This window comes from Onychostoma macrolepis, chromosome 15 (genome assembly GCF_012432095.1).
Source record: "Onychostoma macrolepis isolate SWU-2019 chromosome 15, ASM1243209v1, whole genome shotgun sequence".
In the NCBI taxonomy this organism is placed as follows: domain Eukaryota; kingdom Metazoa; phylum Chordata; class Actinopteri; order Cypriniformes; family Cyprinidae; genus Onychostoma; species Onychostoma macrolepis.
In genome coordinates, this window is record NC_081169.1 from 14,784,958 (window position 1) to 14,804,653 (window position 19,696).

The following is a 19,696-nucleotide window of genomic DNA, read 5'->3' on the forward strand; positions in this document are numbered from 1 at the left end:
TAATATAACATTTTATTTAACATTTATCAGTTATTGGCCATGAATTTACTCAGTACTTAAAGTACTCAGTACTCTAGTACTTAGAAATGATCATTCATGTATATTATATTTCGTTACAGTGGCATTTTGGGTAGTAGTGTGCAGTCTGAACAGTTAGAGGGGGAAAGAAATGTATGCCAAAAAGCATATAGCGCATTTCAGGGGAAGAAAATTCACTCAACTCTGCATAGAAAGAGCATCCACATCGGACACGTTTGTGTGCTCCTGAATGGGAGTTAAACTAAATGGACTAAAATCACATGGATCTTACTTTTATATTTTGGATAATTATTAAATTGACAGGACATCTAAAAAAAAAAACCTGACCCCAGAGTATTTGGCTGATTAATCTAGTACTTGAGTATCCAAAACGACCAACATCCCTAATACCTGGCAGTTTATGGTTCCTCCCAGGCTGTCGGCCGCAGGTGGCTGCAGAAGCTCCCAGGTTCCTCCTTTATCAAACGTGATGACTGATCGCATGTTGTCCTCAGTGACCGATCCATTGATCAGAGTGGCCACAAACACACCCCTCAGCCCCTCGACCCGGTGGAGATCTGCAAACGGCTCGTTGGCGAAGTACCTTTCAAACACACAAACACGCAAATCTGTTTCCATGTGCCATTCATATCTGCCAAGAGAGGGACTCTATGAAAATGCAAGTGGCACGCGAGCCAAGCGCATCTCATCTGCATTCCGCACTGCAGTAATTGCGTCTCTGCTCTCAGGCGGCCGTGCTGAGCTCAGTGGTTTGGCGGTGGGTGAGATCCCGCTCTGCCGCAGAGTAAAACAATAGCATGTCCTTGGGAAGCTGTGCAGGAATGATAGATTGCTTTTCTACTGACAGTGTGAGCGGAGGGACCGGTGGGCGAAGACATAGTTCTTGCATTATAGAGACGAGACCTCACTAACCTGCTTATGGGGTTGAGGCGTGCAGAGCCAAAACGGATTTACAGCACTGATGAGGGGCCGTCACTAAACCAAGAGGAGTTCAAGTAAAGGTGACGAAACCAAAAGCTGTTTAAGACCGGGCTTAACGTGAATTATTGAAGTGGGACATGTTCCTGGCTCAACATGGTTGTTGGCTCTCAGACAACGTTTCTAACTACATTTTTGGGTTGGGGCTTCAACCAAAATTTGCATCAACCTATGATTTCCTTTGGATTTTAGGAATTATGGTTAGTGTGAAGTTGAGAAAAAGGCATTATGGTTAGTGTCGGTCAGTGGTTCTTGTTTTTTAGGGTGAAAAATAGAATGTATGTTGAAAGTTTCTATTGAAAACTGCTAAGAAATGCATTAATTAATTTATTTATCTATTTATGCATTTTCAGATTTACACCAATGTTCAAAAGTTTAGGGTCAGTAAAAATTTTTCCAAAGAATTAATATTTGTCATCAGCAAGAATGCATTAAATTGATTAAAAGTGACAGTAAAAAACACGTTACAGAAATTCAGGATTCAAATAAACGCTGTTCTTTTGAACTTACTATTCATTAAAGAAACCAAAAAAATCGTATTATGGTTTCCACCAAAAAATTATGCTGCTGTTTTCAACATTGATAATAAAATGATATGTTCATGAGCACCAAATCATCATATTAAAATGATTTCTGAAGGATCATGTGACAGTAAAGACTGGAGTTATGATGATAAAAATTCAGCTTTGCCATCATTCAAATAAATTACATTTTAAAATATATTCAAATAGAAAAGAGTTCATTTGTAATAATACTATTTCACAGTATTACTATTTTTACTGTATTTTTGATCAAATAAGTGTAGCCTTGGTGAGTAGAAGAGACTTCCAAAAAAAATGTAAAATTACCAACCCCAAACTTTTAAACGATTCTGTACAGTTTTATAATTAATAACAAAACTCTTTATTTTCTTTTAAGCTTATATGTCGAAATATGTCACATGTAAATAGTATTTTCGAATTGTTTGTAAATATTCTATATATCATTTGTAAAGACAGAAAACTACCAATAAAAAAAAACTAAATAAAAGGCAATATAAAGTCCTTAACATTAATGAATGGGGTTAGGGACACGATTATTTAAAGGGATAGTTCACCCAAAAATGAAAATTCTGTCATCAATTATGTTGTTCCAAACCAGTAAGACAAATTAAGATATTTTTGATGAAATTTGAGATCTTTCTGCCTCTCCATAGACAGCAAGGCAATCAACACATTCAAAGCCCAGAAAGGTAGTTAGGACATCGTTGAAATAGTCTATGTGACATCAGTAGTTCAACCGTTCTGTTATGAAATTACAAGAATACTTTTTGTGCACAAAGAAAACAAAAATAGCGACTTTTTTCAACAAAGTTCTCTTTCGTGTCAGTCTACGCTGAGCATTCACAAGAGTATACCAAGATGTGGTAGTTTCATTGCTGTCTATGCAGGGTCAGAAAGCTCTCGGATTTCATCAAAAATATCTTAATCTGTGTTCCGAAGATGAACGAAGGTCTTAACGGGTTTGGAACAACATGAGGGTGAGTAATTAATGACAGAATTTTCATTTTTAGGTGAACTATCCCTTTAACCTGTTCCAAGACCAACAAACATATGTCCTACTTTGGTAAATCACTTTTATGGTCACACCATCTGTGTTTATGTACTGTTCTGCAGCAGGAAGGCATCTCTCTCACACACACACTGTGATGTTCAACTGTACCTGATGAGCGTGTTGCTCCCCGAGCCATCAGGGCTGTAGAACAGCACGTTCTCTAAGGACAGAGAGAAGGCTAGGCCCTGTGTGTCCGAGATGTACAGGTGTGTAACGTTATTATTGTGATTCACGCATACGAACACCTGTTCCTCCGAAGCATCTGCTATGTAGTACTCCTGCAGAGAGAGGAGAGCAGGAAATCGCATGAGACAGGTAAACAACATGAAGCTTTAAAAGTCATGACCATAAATATATTCCTGAGACTAAGCGAAGCTGACGGCACTCACTGTGATGGGGTGGCGGGTGTTAAACTGAGCTGCTCTCATTGGCTGCCGGTTGTAGGAAACCCACAGCTGGACAGACTGAGTCTCATGGCTCCCAAATAATGTCTGTGGAAACACATTCTTTAATGAGCTTAACCAAAACAAATAAATCAAATTGGATATCACATATTACAATTTGTTAAAATTAGAGACAGGGTTATTATTGGTAACTAAAACCGAAACTAGAAAACAAAAAAAACTTACTTGAAAGAAAAAAAAATATATATATTCTATTCTTATATTAATTTAGCTTACCTTGATGTACTAAAGTAAAACTAAAACTTAAAAAAAATAATAATTTATATATATATATATATATATATATATATATATATATATATATATATATATATATATATATATATATATATATATATATATATATAAACTACTAAAAATTACAACAACAAAAATAAAAATAAATAATTACAAAAATTAAAACTGATTCAAAATATATATTTAAAAAAAACTATAGCGGTATATAAATGCTAAAATAACACTGATTAGGGATTAACCAATAATGTCATCTTATGGCCAATAATATTTTAATATTTACTGTATATCTATATTATTATTATATATATTATTTTCTTCAGCTTTGACACAGTAATAACAGTAATATGATTAATAGACTACAACAAAACCAATATGCATTTTGATTATTTTATTAATAATAAAATTCTTAAAATAATATGAATAATTTATAATAATTTGTCTAATAATAACAATAATGTATTATTATTATTATTATAAATAAAAGTAATTTATACATTTAATTAATAAAAATAAGATTTTAAAAATAATTTATAATTGTAGTTGTTGTTATTTAAGGCATTATATTTATACAAAGATGTTTTGGAATCTGAGTGTTCAGTTTTATTTTTTAAACATATTTTCTACTAATTTACACTGCTACTCAAAACTGGAACTGGATATGGTGTAGCAAAATAATTCAAATTAAACATCACAGAGTCATAAAGATTTTATAAGGTGATCCGATACATTCAGTTACCATAAACTGTGGCATAATATAAATAGGGTCTGAATGGCAGACAATATCAGCATTGGGAGATATGCCCAGCCAGCACTGTTTTCACTGGGGTCCTGTACTTGATACCGCTTAATAAGGACTACTGGGGATTTGGAAGAGGTAAAAACAGTATGTCTCATTTGTACTTCTAAAACTGCTGGTTTTTCAAAGATAAAAGAGAAGGAAAGCTGGTGCGAGCTGTAATAATCTAGTCAGTGTCCCAGCAACCTAGATGTGCCTCTGTCTAGCACTGTCTGAAATGAGAAATGCGTCACGAAGGGATGAGTCTTTTCACTCCTTCTTCCCAAGTCTCTCTTTCACTTTCTCCCCTCAGGAAATCAAAGCTTCAATCAATTCTGAAGTTCAAGCGGTTCAATCAGTCTCTCCTTTGTACGACAAGCTGTCACACTGTAATCAAGCTCTGGGTGAGTAAGAGTTACTTACATCAGGTTCACAAAGCCTCACAAAGCTGTAAATTTAAGTCTCGCTATAATAAACAGATTACGTACAACCAAACTAAAGATTTGTGTCTGAAATCACTCACTCAATATTCACTGCATAAATACCTTACGTGAAACGAGGGAATTCAAATGACAAAAAACTACTACCATTCAGACAGATTTTGCAAAACTGTTTTCTTGCCGTGTAAACAAGTAAACAGATTTGCCTAAAAGATTAGATTTTTGCTGCCTGCATAAAAGCCAAAGATGCCATTAGAGGTGAAAAAGGCAGTACTCGGAAAAAAAAGAAAAGAAAGAGATTCACCACATTAATCAGGTTTATTGCTGTTTCCTAGATCATGCTGCAAAGTCAAAAAGGCTTGCAAGATGGGAGTGGTAACAGGCAAAAATACTAACAAACACAGCCAGTGAAAGGGATTTATTGGGTCAGTGTAAGAACAACAGGAAGACAGCCTGTCAGATTAAAGTGTATTTATAAGCATAATCATCCTGAAAAACAAGTTTAACCACTTCCTTGTTCAAAGGCACAGAGGCTCAGTGTTTTCTTTCTCAGCTCTCTGCACTGCCTCGTTTTTAGTCACACCATTCATGCTATTGATTTATCTCGCTGTTAACGGCTGTCTCCAGGAACAGACTGCAGTGTTGTGGAAGCAGCCAAAACACAATCTGGCTTTAGAGAGCAAAGACCAGGGAGATCTCTCGAAACAGACGCTGTTGCCGAGAGATCTTAAGAGAGCAAAGTGTGCGATAACAACAATCAAACCACAAAGCTGCAACAACCAGATCCAGATGCCAATGTTTAGATAGGGTACCATAATATCAGAATAATAAGTTCTTGTGTAAACAATACATCATTAAATGCAATTACCGGACAAGGTTATATTAAAAATGATGGAAAACATTATGAAGTATTTAGTATTTCATATTATATTCAAATATTAAATAATAAAAGTTATATGTAGTATACTTGCATATGAAAATACACTACATATTTTACAATATAATTTAATATATAAAAACATTATATCATTTGTTTAAAATAATTTAGTTAATTTTTTTTATTTTTTTTATTTTTTATTTTTTAAGAGTTCACTTTTTAAGTGAAATTAAACTAAATTATATTTCTTTTCCATTTGCCTTTAAAAATTATAATATAATTTTTAGGTCTGGAAATCAAAAGTTTAAAACATGGTATTTTTAAGAAAACATTGTTAAAGGAATAGTTCACCCAAAAATGAACATTCTGTCATCATTTACTCACCCTAACGTCATTCCAAACCTGTATAAGTTTCTCTCTTATGTTGAACACAAAAAAAAGATATTTTGAAGAATTTTGAAAAGAACCAAACAGTTGCTGGTCACCACTGACTTCCATAGTAGGAAAAAAAATACTACTGAAGTCAATAGGGATAGCTAATAAATAATAATAGTACTAATAACACTATATTATATATACAGTATTTCATATTTACATTTAATATATATATATATATATATATATATTAATTGTCACAGTGTAATTTAATGGGGCTGTTTTTTGAATATGCAAATAAATTTATCATAATTCAATAGCATCATAACTGGCACCTTTCAGGAATGTGCAGAGCTGCTACAGAGATAGATGCACAATGTTTCTGTGATTGAGCCGTTAACGAATCCTGTCAGGTGGTCAGGTCAGAAATGTTCTCCCAGGGCTCCATTTGCACCTGACACGTAGATCCAACCTCCAATTTTAGCCATCACAGTATCATTAAGCATTTATAGGCAGTTAGCCACAAACAGCCCCTCTGAGCAAACTGTCATCTCTAATTCTGCTGCTGTAGTATCCGAGTGTCCCTGACTACAAACTTGACAGCAAAACTCGCCTATAAGAAGCCTTCTATTCTTACATGCCAACATGAATGGAATCGTTTCTGGCACAGCCGGCCTAATGAATATCTGGCTTTGGAGTCACTTTGCCGTCTTTGTGGAGGAGGCATTTATCTCTGGAACAACAGCCGTACTGTGCTGGCAGTCTCTCCCATCGCTTAGTCTGGAAGACAGATCAGACTTTCAAGCATGAGTGAGAATGTGTAGATGCAGAATGTTGAAGTAACACAGTGTGAAAAGTTCTGCATTGCCGCGATGGTCGGTTCAAACTGAGGACCCTTTCCTAACAGTAAAGACTCTACTGAAGTCTATAGAGTCACAGGAAAAAGAAAATTATATTTCTCTTTACTATAAAGAGTTATAAAGGTTCTTTAATCAGTATGTGAACAGACTCAAACTTTGGGTTTTGATGGTTAGCATAGTTCTGCCAAAAATTTTAAAATTTGCAAAAAATTTACTCATCCTTCAGACCATCCAAGATGTGGAGCCCTATTTTAACAATCCAAGTCCATGGTCTGAAGCGCACAGCGCAGGTGCACTTAGGGCGTGTCCGAATCCACTTTTGCTAGTTTAACGACGGGAAAAACGGTCAGTGCAGCCAGTGCGGTCTAAAAGGTTTGTCCCTATTCTCTTAATGAGTAATGGGTGTGTTTTGGGCGTAACGTGCAATAAACCAATCAGAGTCTCATCTCCCATTCCCTTTAAGAGCCAGCTGCGCTCATGCCATGGCGGTTTTGCTATTTACACGGCGGAATTTGCAAGCGCAAAGACTGAACGCATCTCCAGAGAGGAAACGGAGCTGCTCGTGCACCAGCAAATAGCTAGGTTAATTCTGATGGATGCAATGACTATACATTATGACACAAAGGCATTTTTATATTTATGTAGCCTACACAATAATAATCTTTTACATTGTAAATTGTACTCACTTCATTTTTAATATTTGGCATGTTTGTGTGCTGCTGCACACAGTGTATGTGCGTTGTGGACCCACCTATAGGCGCATATTACTAACGCGCTCTTTAAATAACAAAAAAAAATACTTTTAGTTTTAGTTGGTCAATAACATAGTCTATATCAGTTGCCTCAAAAAAGCAACACACCTCAGTTTCAGACCAGTATGCCAATGGGCGCACAAATGGGCGCAAATGCATTTGCTATTTAAACAACATAGTGCAGGACGTGGAAATGGCTGAAACTAGCAAAAAACACTTGCATCGCACCTGGTGCCACACTGCGCCGGGTGTTTGATAGGGCCCGTAGAGTTTGTCTCTTCATCGATACAGAAATTTAGCATTACATCACTTGCTAAACAATGGATTTTCTGCAGTAATAATAACAATAATAATAATAATAATAGTTTGCGTAATAGTTTCTGCTTCACAAGATGTTAACTAATGGACTGAAGTTGTGGGGATTAATTATTGATTATTGTGATGTTTTTATCAGCTGTTTGTACTCTCATTCTGACGTAGTGTTGTCACGGTACCAAAATTTCTGTATTCGGTACAGATACCAGTGAAAATCCACGGTTCCAATTTCGGTATCAAAGCAAAACACAAAAACATGGTAATTAAAAAAACACACTATTTTTATTAGATAAAGTCAAACAAAAATAAAATGTGCAAAAATCAATGCCATTCTTTATACTTATTTAAAATTGTGTTTCAAGTTTTTCCGCAAGTAATAAAAGTATGAAAAACAGTAAACAAGTTTCACCCAAATTTAATTTGTCTTTTAATTAATGAAATTTAAACACATTTTATTTTTTGGTAAATAAAGGGGATTTACTATTAAAATTAAAACATGGAAGAAATATTGTGTAATTATTTCTTAAAAAATAAAGTTTTAAGTTTTTTAAACAGTAGTAGTAGTATTATCACACACATTCTACTAAATAATAGTCTCATATTTCTGGCACAATGTCTAAGTTAAACTGAACTTTTATTTTGACGGGTTGCCATGAATACCTTTAAATTTCTGTCTGTATATGATATGACACTGGTTTTACTCAAATCAAAAGGTAAAATGCTCATGAAGGGAATCATAGGGCCCTACGTGTTAAGAACAGGCTTGACCGGGTACTCTGTACCACGGTACTTAAAAAAACCTGGTACCGTGACGTTTTCATTTTTTTAGTACCGACTTGGTACCGAAGTACCAGGTCTTTTGACAACACTATTCTGACGGCACCCATTCAAAATCTGTTCTGTTGAAGAAACAAACTCACATCTTGAATTGCCTGACAGTAAATTTAAAGCAAATTTTCTTTTTTGGTGAACTATTCCTTTAATCCAGTATTATATAGACCTCATTTGAAGCAGTCAACAACTAACTCATTGAGCCCATTGAAACAATAATCAAATTAACATCTGATTCATGACTTTATGGAAACCTGTAGATAAAGATATACATTTACAAGTTTTCTTGTAATGAAAGGTATTTTACTTAAATGTATTAATTTGAGACCACTTTAGTGCCTTCTGACATGCCGTAATCATGCTTAAAATCTCTCTCCGTCCTCCTTCCGTAAATATCTTCCTCCATCAAAGTTCAGATTACACCCTGAAACCAGGTTATCACTAAAGCAGCTTGCAGGGCTACAGAGAGGTGAGGACGTGAGAAGAGAAAAGGCTTAATTATTACTAAGAATCTCTATGACATTATGGATAAATCCCTGAGATGAGAGGACCTTGGTTTCCACAGCTTTAATTAGTCTTAGAAGCTTCTCACTGCCAAAGGCTCTTGTGATATTCATTATGGTAATCCTATTAGCCGGGCTGCAGATAGAGGGACTCGACACAATGAGAGCAAAAGAGTGAGTCAGAGAGAGACACAGTGACTGAAAGAAAAAAGGGTGACAGATTGAAAAAAGGGAGAAAAAGACTGACATCAATGTCGTCCGACTGGCAAGAGACTTTGGATATGTTCCAAAACCTAGTGAACACCCTTGCTGCCTACTATCTACATAGGCAGAATCCTAACTAAACTGAATCTCACTAATGACTAAATTTTGAAAGTTACACAAGCAGCAAATCACAAAGTATACAGAGACTTGACTCATAATTGCTTCCAATAGAGTTGTGTTAGCATGTTGCTAAGCTAACACAATATAATAAGAACAAATATATACACAAACATTAGGTGAAATAGTGATTTTAACTATATTAATCTTTATTAACACTTATCAGTATTTAATGATTAATTACCAGACAACAATTCTCTCGCTTCGTCCACCATCTTGGGATTTTTTTTTTTTTTTACTATGCTTGTTGAAAAACGTTCTGGTCTTCTCTATAAATGAATTTTTGTCTTGTGATTTGGCAAAAGAATTATTTTAGCATTTTTGTATATACTATAATATAGTATTTATTATTATATTTAATCAGATATTAGTTTTTATGTTTAATTTAGGGGTGGGTGATATGACCAAAATCTTATATCACGATATGAGCAATTTTATTTCACGTAACGATTAAGGATGCATCGATCTGATACTCAGGATCGGTATCGGCTCCGATACTGGCATTTTCTGCCAGATCAGGTATCGGTCAAACGAGACCAATCAAAATCCGATATTCTGCGTATACCATTCTGTGTTATTGTTAAGCCCAACGAAAGCACAAAAACATTATAAAGCACCATAAAGTCAAAGTCCAAGTGTTCTGAAGCCGTTCCATAGTTTAATGTGAGGTACAGATGAATATTTACCGCATTGACCCGAATAAGAGACAATGTTTTTTTTCTTGGAAATGCATCTGAAAAAATGCGGTCGTCTTATATTCAGGGTCTAGACTTTGACATGTCAATAATACACCCACAACAATAGGTGGTGCCAAAAATGCATAAAACAAGTGTGCCATGAAATATGTAATGCATGTTGTAAAGATCGCGAGTGAAAACAAGAGAAAAAGAAAAGCTTACAGCGGCTCGAGTCGTGACTGTCATGTTAGCCTGATGGGACCAAACTTCCTCTGTAAGTGATTTTAAAACATAAGACAGTACCCAGATTTGAAGACTACAATAAGATTTCACTTATACTGTTAATAAAATTTTGTTAGGCTACTATGAGATGGGTAGCCTAAATGTTATATAATTCAGATGGGCTACCTGTTATTTTTATGGTATATCAAAAAGTGTATATTTTTCAATGTCATTGTTGGTACATTTTACCAGTATTTACCATATTTTCAAAACAAAAATTAAAATAGGAAAAATATGCAATATGAAAATAATTTAAGAAAAAATGTGTTTTACAGAGAGGAAAAAAAAAAAAAAAAAAAGAAAAAAAAACAAGGTTTGGTTTTCAAAAAGCCTTTTTCCAAAAGGTTCATCTGGAAAAAGGGGGCTCGTCTTATATTCGGGTCAATACGGTAAGTCGTTAAATTCAAGTTGACGTAAACTCTTCTCTCCACTGCGGCTGTCTGTCATCCTCCATTCAGCATTCAAACTGCATGTCGTGTTCAGTTACGACAGTCAAAACGGTGAAACTCTCTTCAAGAGCATGTTGCCAAGTTCTTTCAATGGAAAGTAGCTAAAGCCCGCTTGAAAAGTTGCCATATGCTAATTTGCATATTCATGACGTCAGTGCGTCCTTTTTATGTCTATGTCTATGATAGGACAGAAAAAGAAAGGCTATTAATAATCTAATGTATAGCACAGAGATAGGACTCCTATCTATCATATGTTGCTGCCTTCATTACTGTGCTATACATTTAAAATAAATGTCTTTTAATTTTATAGTTTATATTTATATAAAAATTAGGGGTGTCAACGTTAACGCATGCGATTAATCAAAAATTAACGCATTAATATTTTTTTAACGCAAATTAATCGTTTGATAAAGTTTGACCCCAACTTCTTGCCTTCATCGCAGCGCGGAAGGTTATCTATAATAATGAGGGTACAGTGAACCAGTGTTGCCAGAGTCACGGCACAAGTGGGCTATTTTGAAAATACATTCGCAGGAAAAATTACAGAGCCATGGGTTGCGTTTTTTTGGGCTACTTTTATAACGTACCGCGGCCGCCCAAAGTAAAATAGATCCTTTTACTAATGTGTATTATACTTGGAATGTATGCCTGGCAACTTAAGAACGGAGAGGCGGTTGTAACATCACAACAACGTGAGTTTCAGCAGGGCATACATTTAAAGGCTTTTAAACAGCAGAAATAAACATGACAACAGCCACTATAGATTATATAAGATAATAAACACACGATTACGATAGATATGGTCTGTATGTGATTTTCTTGAGTGGAATGTGTACATCTGAAATGATAAATTGTGCAGCGATATAAAAGGCTATAAATAGCATATTTTAACAACAGTAAACGACCAAATTCCACATGTGATCATGAAAGGAAGTTATTACAAACACTCGATGGTAGTTTGAAGTGAGTTCCGAGTAAAAGTGTACTATTAATCTCATAAATTGTCTTATGTAGCATGATGCTAATGTTAGCTCTAATGCAGCTGCAGAACAGGTCCAATTCTTCTTTATAATGTATTTTGTCATAATACTTCATGTAAGGTCGCAAGAAATGTTTTGTTGTATTTATTTAGAAATACTTTTGATAATAGTTGCGTAAATGTATACTGGGATTGAAGCGATGTGGCTTGGTAAACATTTTATTGCCAGTATAAAGGCTGATAATGGCTGAATAAAAACAAAAGAATAATGATAAAAGAATAATAAGGATGTCTCATACCTGGTGGAAGTGTGTTTCCTTAAACTATAGTTTTATAGTTAGCACATAGTCATGCATTTCTTTTTCAACACATTTACAGGTAAATCCTAGTATTTTAAATTTGCGATTAATCATGATTAATCACAGTCCATGACTGTGATTAACACGATTAAATTTTTTAATCGATTGACAGCACTAATAAAAATACATGTATTTGTTTTAATTAATGTATTTTACAACAATACAAAGAGCAATGTGTAACATTTTACCAGATTTAGTCCTATACTTTTTCACTTTTATTTGTTCCCCACTAAATGTTTTGATTTTATAAAACTGTGCACTCATATTTTTTCTAGAATAACTTTTGCAGCTAAATTATCCACTAACCTTATTTATAATAGTATTTTTGTCATAGATTATGATTATATATTTTTTATGTTTAACAGGTCAACACACAGAAGTACAGAAATTCTACACTGATTTAAAAAAATCGAATCGGAATCAGCCAATACTCAATTTTCTGGATCGGATCGGATCGGATCTGAAAAAATGGTATCGTTGCATCCCAAGTAACGATATATATCACAATATAGTTATTTTTGCTTTAAAGGGGTCATATAATGCGATTTCGTGTTTTCCTTTGTCTTTGGAGTGCATATATAAGATCTGTAAAGCTGCAAAGATTAAATTCTCAAACTTTAAGAGATATTCTTTATAAAAGTTAAGACTCTGCCACGCCTTCCTAAATCGGATCATTCAAACACGCCCCACATGTCTACATCGTGGTGTGGGAAGATTTGCATAACACCGCCCAAATGTGTACGCAATGAAAGAAGGCGTAACTTTTATTCTCGCTGTAGTGTTGTTGCTGCCGCCAGCGCCATGTCGTGGAGATTAGCTCATTAAAGCCAAGTAAACAGTTTAATTTAGTCCTACACTTATTCACTATTATTTGTTCCCCATTATGTTTTTTTTCCCCCCACTAATTTTAGATTTTATAAAATTATTTTGCACTCATGATTTTTCTAGAGTAACTTTCCTGCTGAAAAGAAAAACAAAAAAAACAATAGACACCATCACAAAATTTGTAATGATTTTACTGGCTATAATGGGACTTGTATTGGTTTAAATGGAAACTGGACCCTGTGGGTCTCTACTGGTAATTGGTCACCTTCTATTGGTGGCTCGTTAAAACCAATACATCCAAATGGAATATGTCCCAAAACACACTACAGAAAAACATTTTTAATGGTTTTAATGGTTAAAAGTTGATGGTTTGTAATGTTAGTAATGGTATTTGTAATGAAAACCATTAGAATTTTCTGTGATGGTTCTATTGTTTTTTTTACAGCAGGGTTTTACTACTGAATTATCCACTAACTAATAGTATTTTTGTCATAGATTATAATTATACATGCATTCATTTGTTGTTTTTCTTTACAATAAAGTTGTCTATATTTCTGAAAAAGTGGTATTGAGCCACCCCTAAAAATTACAAAAGTGATTTAGTCAAGAACAGGGAGAGATTTTCTCTCTTATGTTGTTTGATTACCATGAATGACAGACAGCAGAAATATTAGACTGCTGTCACTTTAAGAGCTGCCCGGATCCAATATGCTGTTACATATGTGTTTTCTTTCTTAGCTGTTTGCTTTCACTTAAGACTTAAATTACTGTGTTTACGAGGATACTTTCAAAGATGGGCATTTTGACACATACAAGCGTGTGTATTTAAACATTCAAGGCCTATAACGCTGCAAAAATAACTCGGTTCAACACTCCCGTGCTCTATGAGCAACAGCTCCCCGTGCACACCTCTCAGAAACAGTCTTTCAGACAGCACACGCATTTAGCGAAATAAGTTCTCTTATATCACCCACCCCTAGTTTAGTTTTCTATATAGCTTTAATTTATTTTGTCAGTTTCAGTCGTTTTTGTAATAAAAAACAGATTAGAAATGTTGGTGTGGCAAAATAAAAAATAAATTAAAATACATTTTAAGTTGACGTTTTTCATCAAATTAATTTATATTTCACTATTTACTTCTACTTTAGCACTGAAACTTTCAGGTTTAGTTAATAACCACACTGGGCTAAACATGTTTATCTTATGAGTATGCAGAGAGAATATATAGCATAATTAAGATAAGCCCGTTTAAAAAAATAGGTTTAACTAGCCTAAGATGGTTTGCTTGTTTTAGCTGGTCTCTTGATTTTTTAACAGGTGATGTTGGAGGACCATCTTAAACCAGTTAAGATTGGCTTAGGAAAGTTTAAGCTGATTCTTTTCATCAGGGGCATCTTATGCCTCCTTAAAATGCTGCCTCTGTAGATGGCTCACTCAGTGTTCGTCTGTAAGCGAGAGACTGAAAAAAACGAGAGACAGAAAGAGAGAGGGGGTTGCTCCAAGGGTACGTCTGGCCAGCAGGGTCAGGGCCAGGCCACACACAGTCATCAACAAGCAAAGGCTCTCAACAAGCCTGTCACTTTCGCTCTCCTCAAGAGTAGAGATATTTACAACCATCCCAGCCAGACAAATTCCACAGTGCTGCTTGCTCTGGCCTGTTTACTATTTGTCTGTCTTGTTATAGACCTCCTTAGGATCATTTTGTTTAATGCACTATGTAGACAACTAACTTGCACTGCAAAGAGCTGAATGGTCTAACCATAATAACCACTAATTATCCTGATGTAAATCCATCCACTCAGTAAGCAAAGTATCCAAATCCGTTACAAAAAAATTCACTGGAACTGTGGCTCACCAGAACATAGAGAGCAAATTTCCCATTGCCGCTTGTGGAAAATTCTGAAAAATCACTCAAAGCGAGTGTGTATTGCTCCTTTTGGTCTATGCCTCACCAAAGTGATTCTCTATGAAATGAGATTCAGATTACTTTCAGGATCCTTGAAGGGATAGTTCAGCCAAAAATGAAAATTCTGTCATCATTTACTCCCCATCATGTCATTCCAAACCAAACTCTCTTTCTTCTGTGGAACACAAAAGAAGATATTTTGGACAAAACCAGTTGAAACATTCTTCAAAATACCTTCTTCTGAGTTCCATAGAACAGCACGAGGGTGAATAAATAATGAAACAATTTTCATTAATGTATTTCCTACATCTTTAATGCACAGTCCTTCACAAACAAGAACAATAGGAGCAATTATAAAACTGTTTCTTTGCATTACAGCAGCGCTCTGTGCCATTAGCACAGCGTAGTGTGGAAGACAGGACCATATGGCGGCACTGGGCAGCAGAACGCATATAAGTGGTGCATGAGTGGTTAGAAGCACCCCAGGAAACCAAGCCACAACTTCATTAACGGAACATAGATCAGAGCTGTCAAGCAGGCAGCTCCTCCAGCACGGTGTCCAGGGCCGTGGTGGTGCCATCCGTGCTGCACCGCTCATAAACAGCCCTCAAAACTCCCACGGAGTCTCTGGCTTTCTGATGCCACAGATAAATTGCACATTTCTTCCCACTTTAATGGGTGACTTAGGTCGGCTTCTGCTTTATGCAAACCTGGCAGTGCCATGTGTGACCTAACAGATGCTTCATCCACTTCTGGGCAGTCAGACATTTGCTGTGGGATGAGGTTAGTGAGATGCCAGCTGATGTGAGGTAGAAATGATTAACCACTGAATAAGCTCAAGGGTGAGAGATACACTGAAATATAACACTAGCTGTGGTCAGCATAGACACGTAGTCTAGACGGTCATTGTTTCAGCAACCAAAACTATGCAAAACTTTATGGAGGCATATTAAATGAAAACAAATATTTCAGGCTATATTATGTTCCCATCTTGGATACGAGGCAAATAAAACAGTTTGACAGATACAGCTTAAAACTTTTTATTTTCTATGACTGATGACCTGTGGTGCAGGGCTAAGTAATGCTAACTACCTCACAATACAAAACACATTGCAGCACATGTCAAAATGATGTGGGATAGTAATTGTTTCTGCTCAAAATTGTGAGATAATATTAGTGTCTAACTTCAATAAAAAGGGCAAAAATAGTTGGTCCAGAGAGTGTAAATATGCATGATCACCTTCAATCTCTTAAGCAGTTAGCATTTACAGAGTTTCCATTTATTTCAATGAAACTCTTCATTAATAGATCTACATGGTATTATGTAAATGCACAAATAAAAAAATATACATGTTTTAAAGCAGTGGTTCTCAAATTAATAAATTATCCAAGCTAAATTTAAATGCTAAAAAGCTTATATACCAGCTACCAAACGTGCTGTATTAGGGTGGCCGTATGTACCATTTATACGGGACACGTCCTGGCCAAGATTTTTATATTGCCTAAAACATCCAAAGTAGTTTGACCAATAACATGCGGGCATTGTACATAATTGACCAATCGTGGCACGTGAGAAGGTGGGATCGACAGAGAACAATCAAAGCGATGCAAATACGTGCACGTGTTTGTTCGTTTGTTCGACTTGAAGTGCCGCTGCGCATCGATCATTGTATGACACCAAAGTACAGCGAGAGTGATTCGAAAGCATAAGGCGCCATCTGCTCTGCTCTCTATAGCTCTCGCGAACATACAACGATCGATCTGCACAGTGCAAACAGCCAAAACCTGGATATTTTAGGCAATATGGAAATCCTGGCAAGGACATGTCCCGTAAAAATGTCCCGTATGGTCACCCTATGCTGTATGTAATTGTTTGAATGTACTAAAGCATAAAAATACAAACCAGAATATGTTTGCATATATTTAGGAAACACGCTAAGTTCACAATGCTACGGCCAGTTATTCATGTTGGAATTTCTGTTTTTGTTTTGGTCTGTGTGATTCCACCCTAGTATTTCAATACCCCAGGTTACCAGTTGGAAAACACAGTGTATTCAACCATGGAAGCCAGCAAACGAACTGGGACAGATATCGCAGATTCTACCTGACCTACAAAGCATCGGCATCCATCTAAAAAGCTTTTTGACCAGAGGCATATTAAAAATAGATAAATCACTTTATAGTGTGTAAGGCCTGTCGCATTCCGTTGTCAATTGCTCTCGTTCCTGTTTTGTGTCCTTGATCTGGCAACCCATATGAGCGCTGAGTCTGAGGAGGAGGGTCAGGAGAAACAACGCTCTCCAATACTTTGAATTTGGACTGCAGTACCCACTTCAACCTCTAGTTGTCAATATGATGTAAGATGTAGCGTGAGCTCTGGTGAGATGTGAAAAACGCGGAAGGGCAGTGGAGAGAGCAAAACAAAACACTGGTCACGAATTAGAAGTACAAAACTAGCATTTGAAAAGAAAAATGTCGATATAAGCCAAGAGGAGACTGGTTTTCCTTTTCTGTAAACCAAACTTGGTTCTCGCAAGCCTAGCATATTCTCACCGGAGCTTATGCTACTCCTACGTTCCATGTCATCTGTTGGAATGCCTTTCTCTCGTGAACGTGCATATGACAGTTAGCAGATGCTAGAGATTACGGTTTATAAAGTTTTAAACACAGATATATTTCTCACAAAAATCTTTTTTTTTTGTTATCAACATTTTTATTTATTTTTTATACATAACATCCAAAAAAAAAAAAAAAAACTCAAAAATCTTTTGAGCCATGTGGAGTATTTTTTATAATGGATTTATGCTCTTTTATTGGACTTCAAAATCTTAAACCCCATTCACTGCCATTATAAAGTTTGGAAGAGCCAGGACTTGTTTTAATATAACTGCATATACACCTAGGATGGCTTGAGGGTGAGTAAATCATGGGGTAATTAGCATTTTTGGGTGAACTATCTCACTAAATCTTTATAACTATTCTACCCAAGACATAAACATTTCTCTTGTTCGCCATCTTGTATTTCGTCTTTTATCAAGCCTCGTGGCAGTGCATTCTGGGTTTGCGCTCTCTGTGTAGGATACACACGATGCTGCCTAAGAATCCGGCCAAAATTTGGCCTCTTAGGAGGCAACATAACTAAACCGCCTACCTTCTGGAACAGTCTTCATCTCAGGAAGCCTTAAATATTGCCTTCCAGGCAGCTCACTAGGTTTTGGAACAGAGCAAGAGTGTAACAGCAACATTGTGTAACTTTGAACATTTCTTGCGTATTTTCACAGTTTTCTGCCTCTGCTCTGTTCACAGTCTGATATTTAGCAGATGCTTTTATTCAAAGCACAGTTATTACAGGCTGTCCGTCATGGGACAATTGTGATGGTTCGGGGCACGATGGTTTTGCGGGATTCAATCCTGCAACCTTTCGGCTACCAGCTCAGATGATTAAATACTACACCTCATAAAGGGTCACCTGTCTAAATTACCTTCCTCCCAAAAAGTTCAGAAGTTCACTATTGGCTAAACACACCAGCAATCCTCCACACTTGACTTCAAGGCTTTAAATAAGCCTGTTATCACTGCCTGTTCATCTTGAGCGGGATCGTTCCTCCAGCTCTTCAGAGGAGTGTTTACTCACACTCACAGGAGAGGCATTCAGGGAGTTTGGCACAGATCTAACTCTCGGCACTCTTCCCCTTTTTCGTTTTTTTTAACTCTAGCTCAGCACTGCATATTCTTCCCATCTTTTGCTATATAAAAGCCTCAAGCTACAAATTATCCTTCAAAGGTTTGCGGCTTCGGTCTGGTCGCAGTGCACCCTTACCCACGTGGTTGTGGCAAACATGTACTTGTCCCGTAGCTGGAAGCTGTCCACCTTCTCCAGGATAACACGGCGGTTTTGCTCGTCCTGGAAGAAGTCTGTACTGCTGAGGATGCTGGAGTCTCCCTGGGGCTCGTGGCGCTGGACAAACACTGTGGTGGGGTTGTCGTACGGTTCCACACCCCTATGGGAATAGAAAGACACACATACTTGGACATATTTGTTTGGACATACTTGGAAACAAGTAGCATGTGGTGGAATTCTGAAAGCCCCCTCTCCAAATTTTTTTTAATTTATTTTTTTATGTTTAGCATAAATCTGTGCTCCAATTTATATGGCAAACATAAAAACAGCCAATAACATATTTTTGTTTCATATTTATTCAGAAATCAACCAATAACATATTTATGTGTGTTAATATTAAACACTACACTACTGTTTAAATGGCTGGGGTGAGTAACATTTTTGTTTTCGTAAGAAATGAATACCTCGTTTATACTCGCGCCTGGCTCCGCTTCGCGAGCCTCCGCTGACTGCGCGCGCACCTCCCCAAACGGACGAGGCGTTTAAACTTGACGCGTTCGCCGTTGAGATATTATTTGAAACGATAGGAGGTGTACAAACGAAATCGTCCTTTAAATCCGCAGGAACTAGAAGAGAAGTAGGAATTTTACCGGAATTAAGTCAGGACAGGACACTGTCATCAGGAGAGAGTGCTTTCAGTAAAGAATAATGCGAAAGATGTTTGTGTTGACAAATACGAACTACAGTCCCACACTAATTTTACAGAGACTACACACTTGTTTATTGTCCTTTATATTTGTATTTTTATATGTTGCAGCTTTGATAGTTGCTGGACTATTGTTTGTTGATTTAATAAAATTTTACATCAAACTTTTTATTCACTCTTTCATTTCTGTACATAATGCAGACACATTTCTACATATTGCAGTATAGTTAACGGTATGTGGGTTATTCGACA

At 36.2% G+C, this 19,696-nt stretch overlaps 1 protein-coding gene across 1 annotated transcript in view; it reads right to left on the reverse strand.

The window, feature by feature from the left end:
* The window catches only part of sorl1 (sortilin-related receptor, L(DLR class) A repeats containing), a 72,015-nt gene that overhangs the window by 30,671 nt on the left and 21,648 nt on the right, over window positions 1-19,696 (reverse strand). The window contains exons 6-9 of the mRNA XM_058744369.1: window positions 18,718-18,898; window positions 3,000-3,101; window positions 2,719-2,888; window positions 430-622 (exon numbers count right to left, since the gene is read on the reverse strand). Of these exons, the coding sequence (XP_058600352.1) occupies window positions 430-622; window positions 2,719-2,888; window positions 3,000-3,101; window positions 18,718-18,898 (646 nt within the window). The remainder of the gene's footprint in view (window positions 1-429; window positions 623-2,718; window positions 2,889-2,999; window positions 3,102-18,717; window positions 18,899-19,696) is intronic.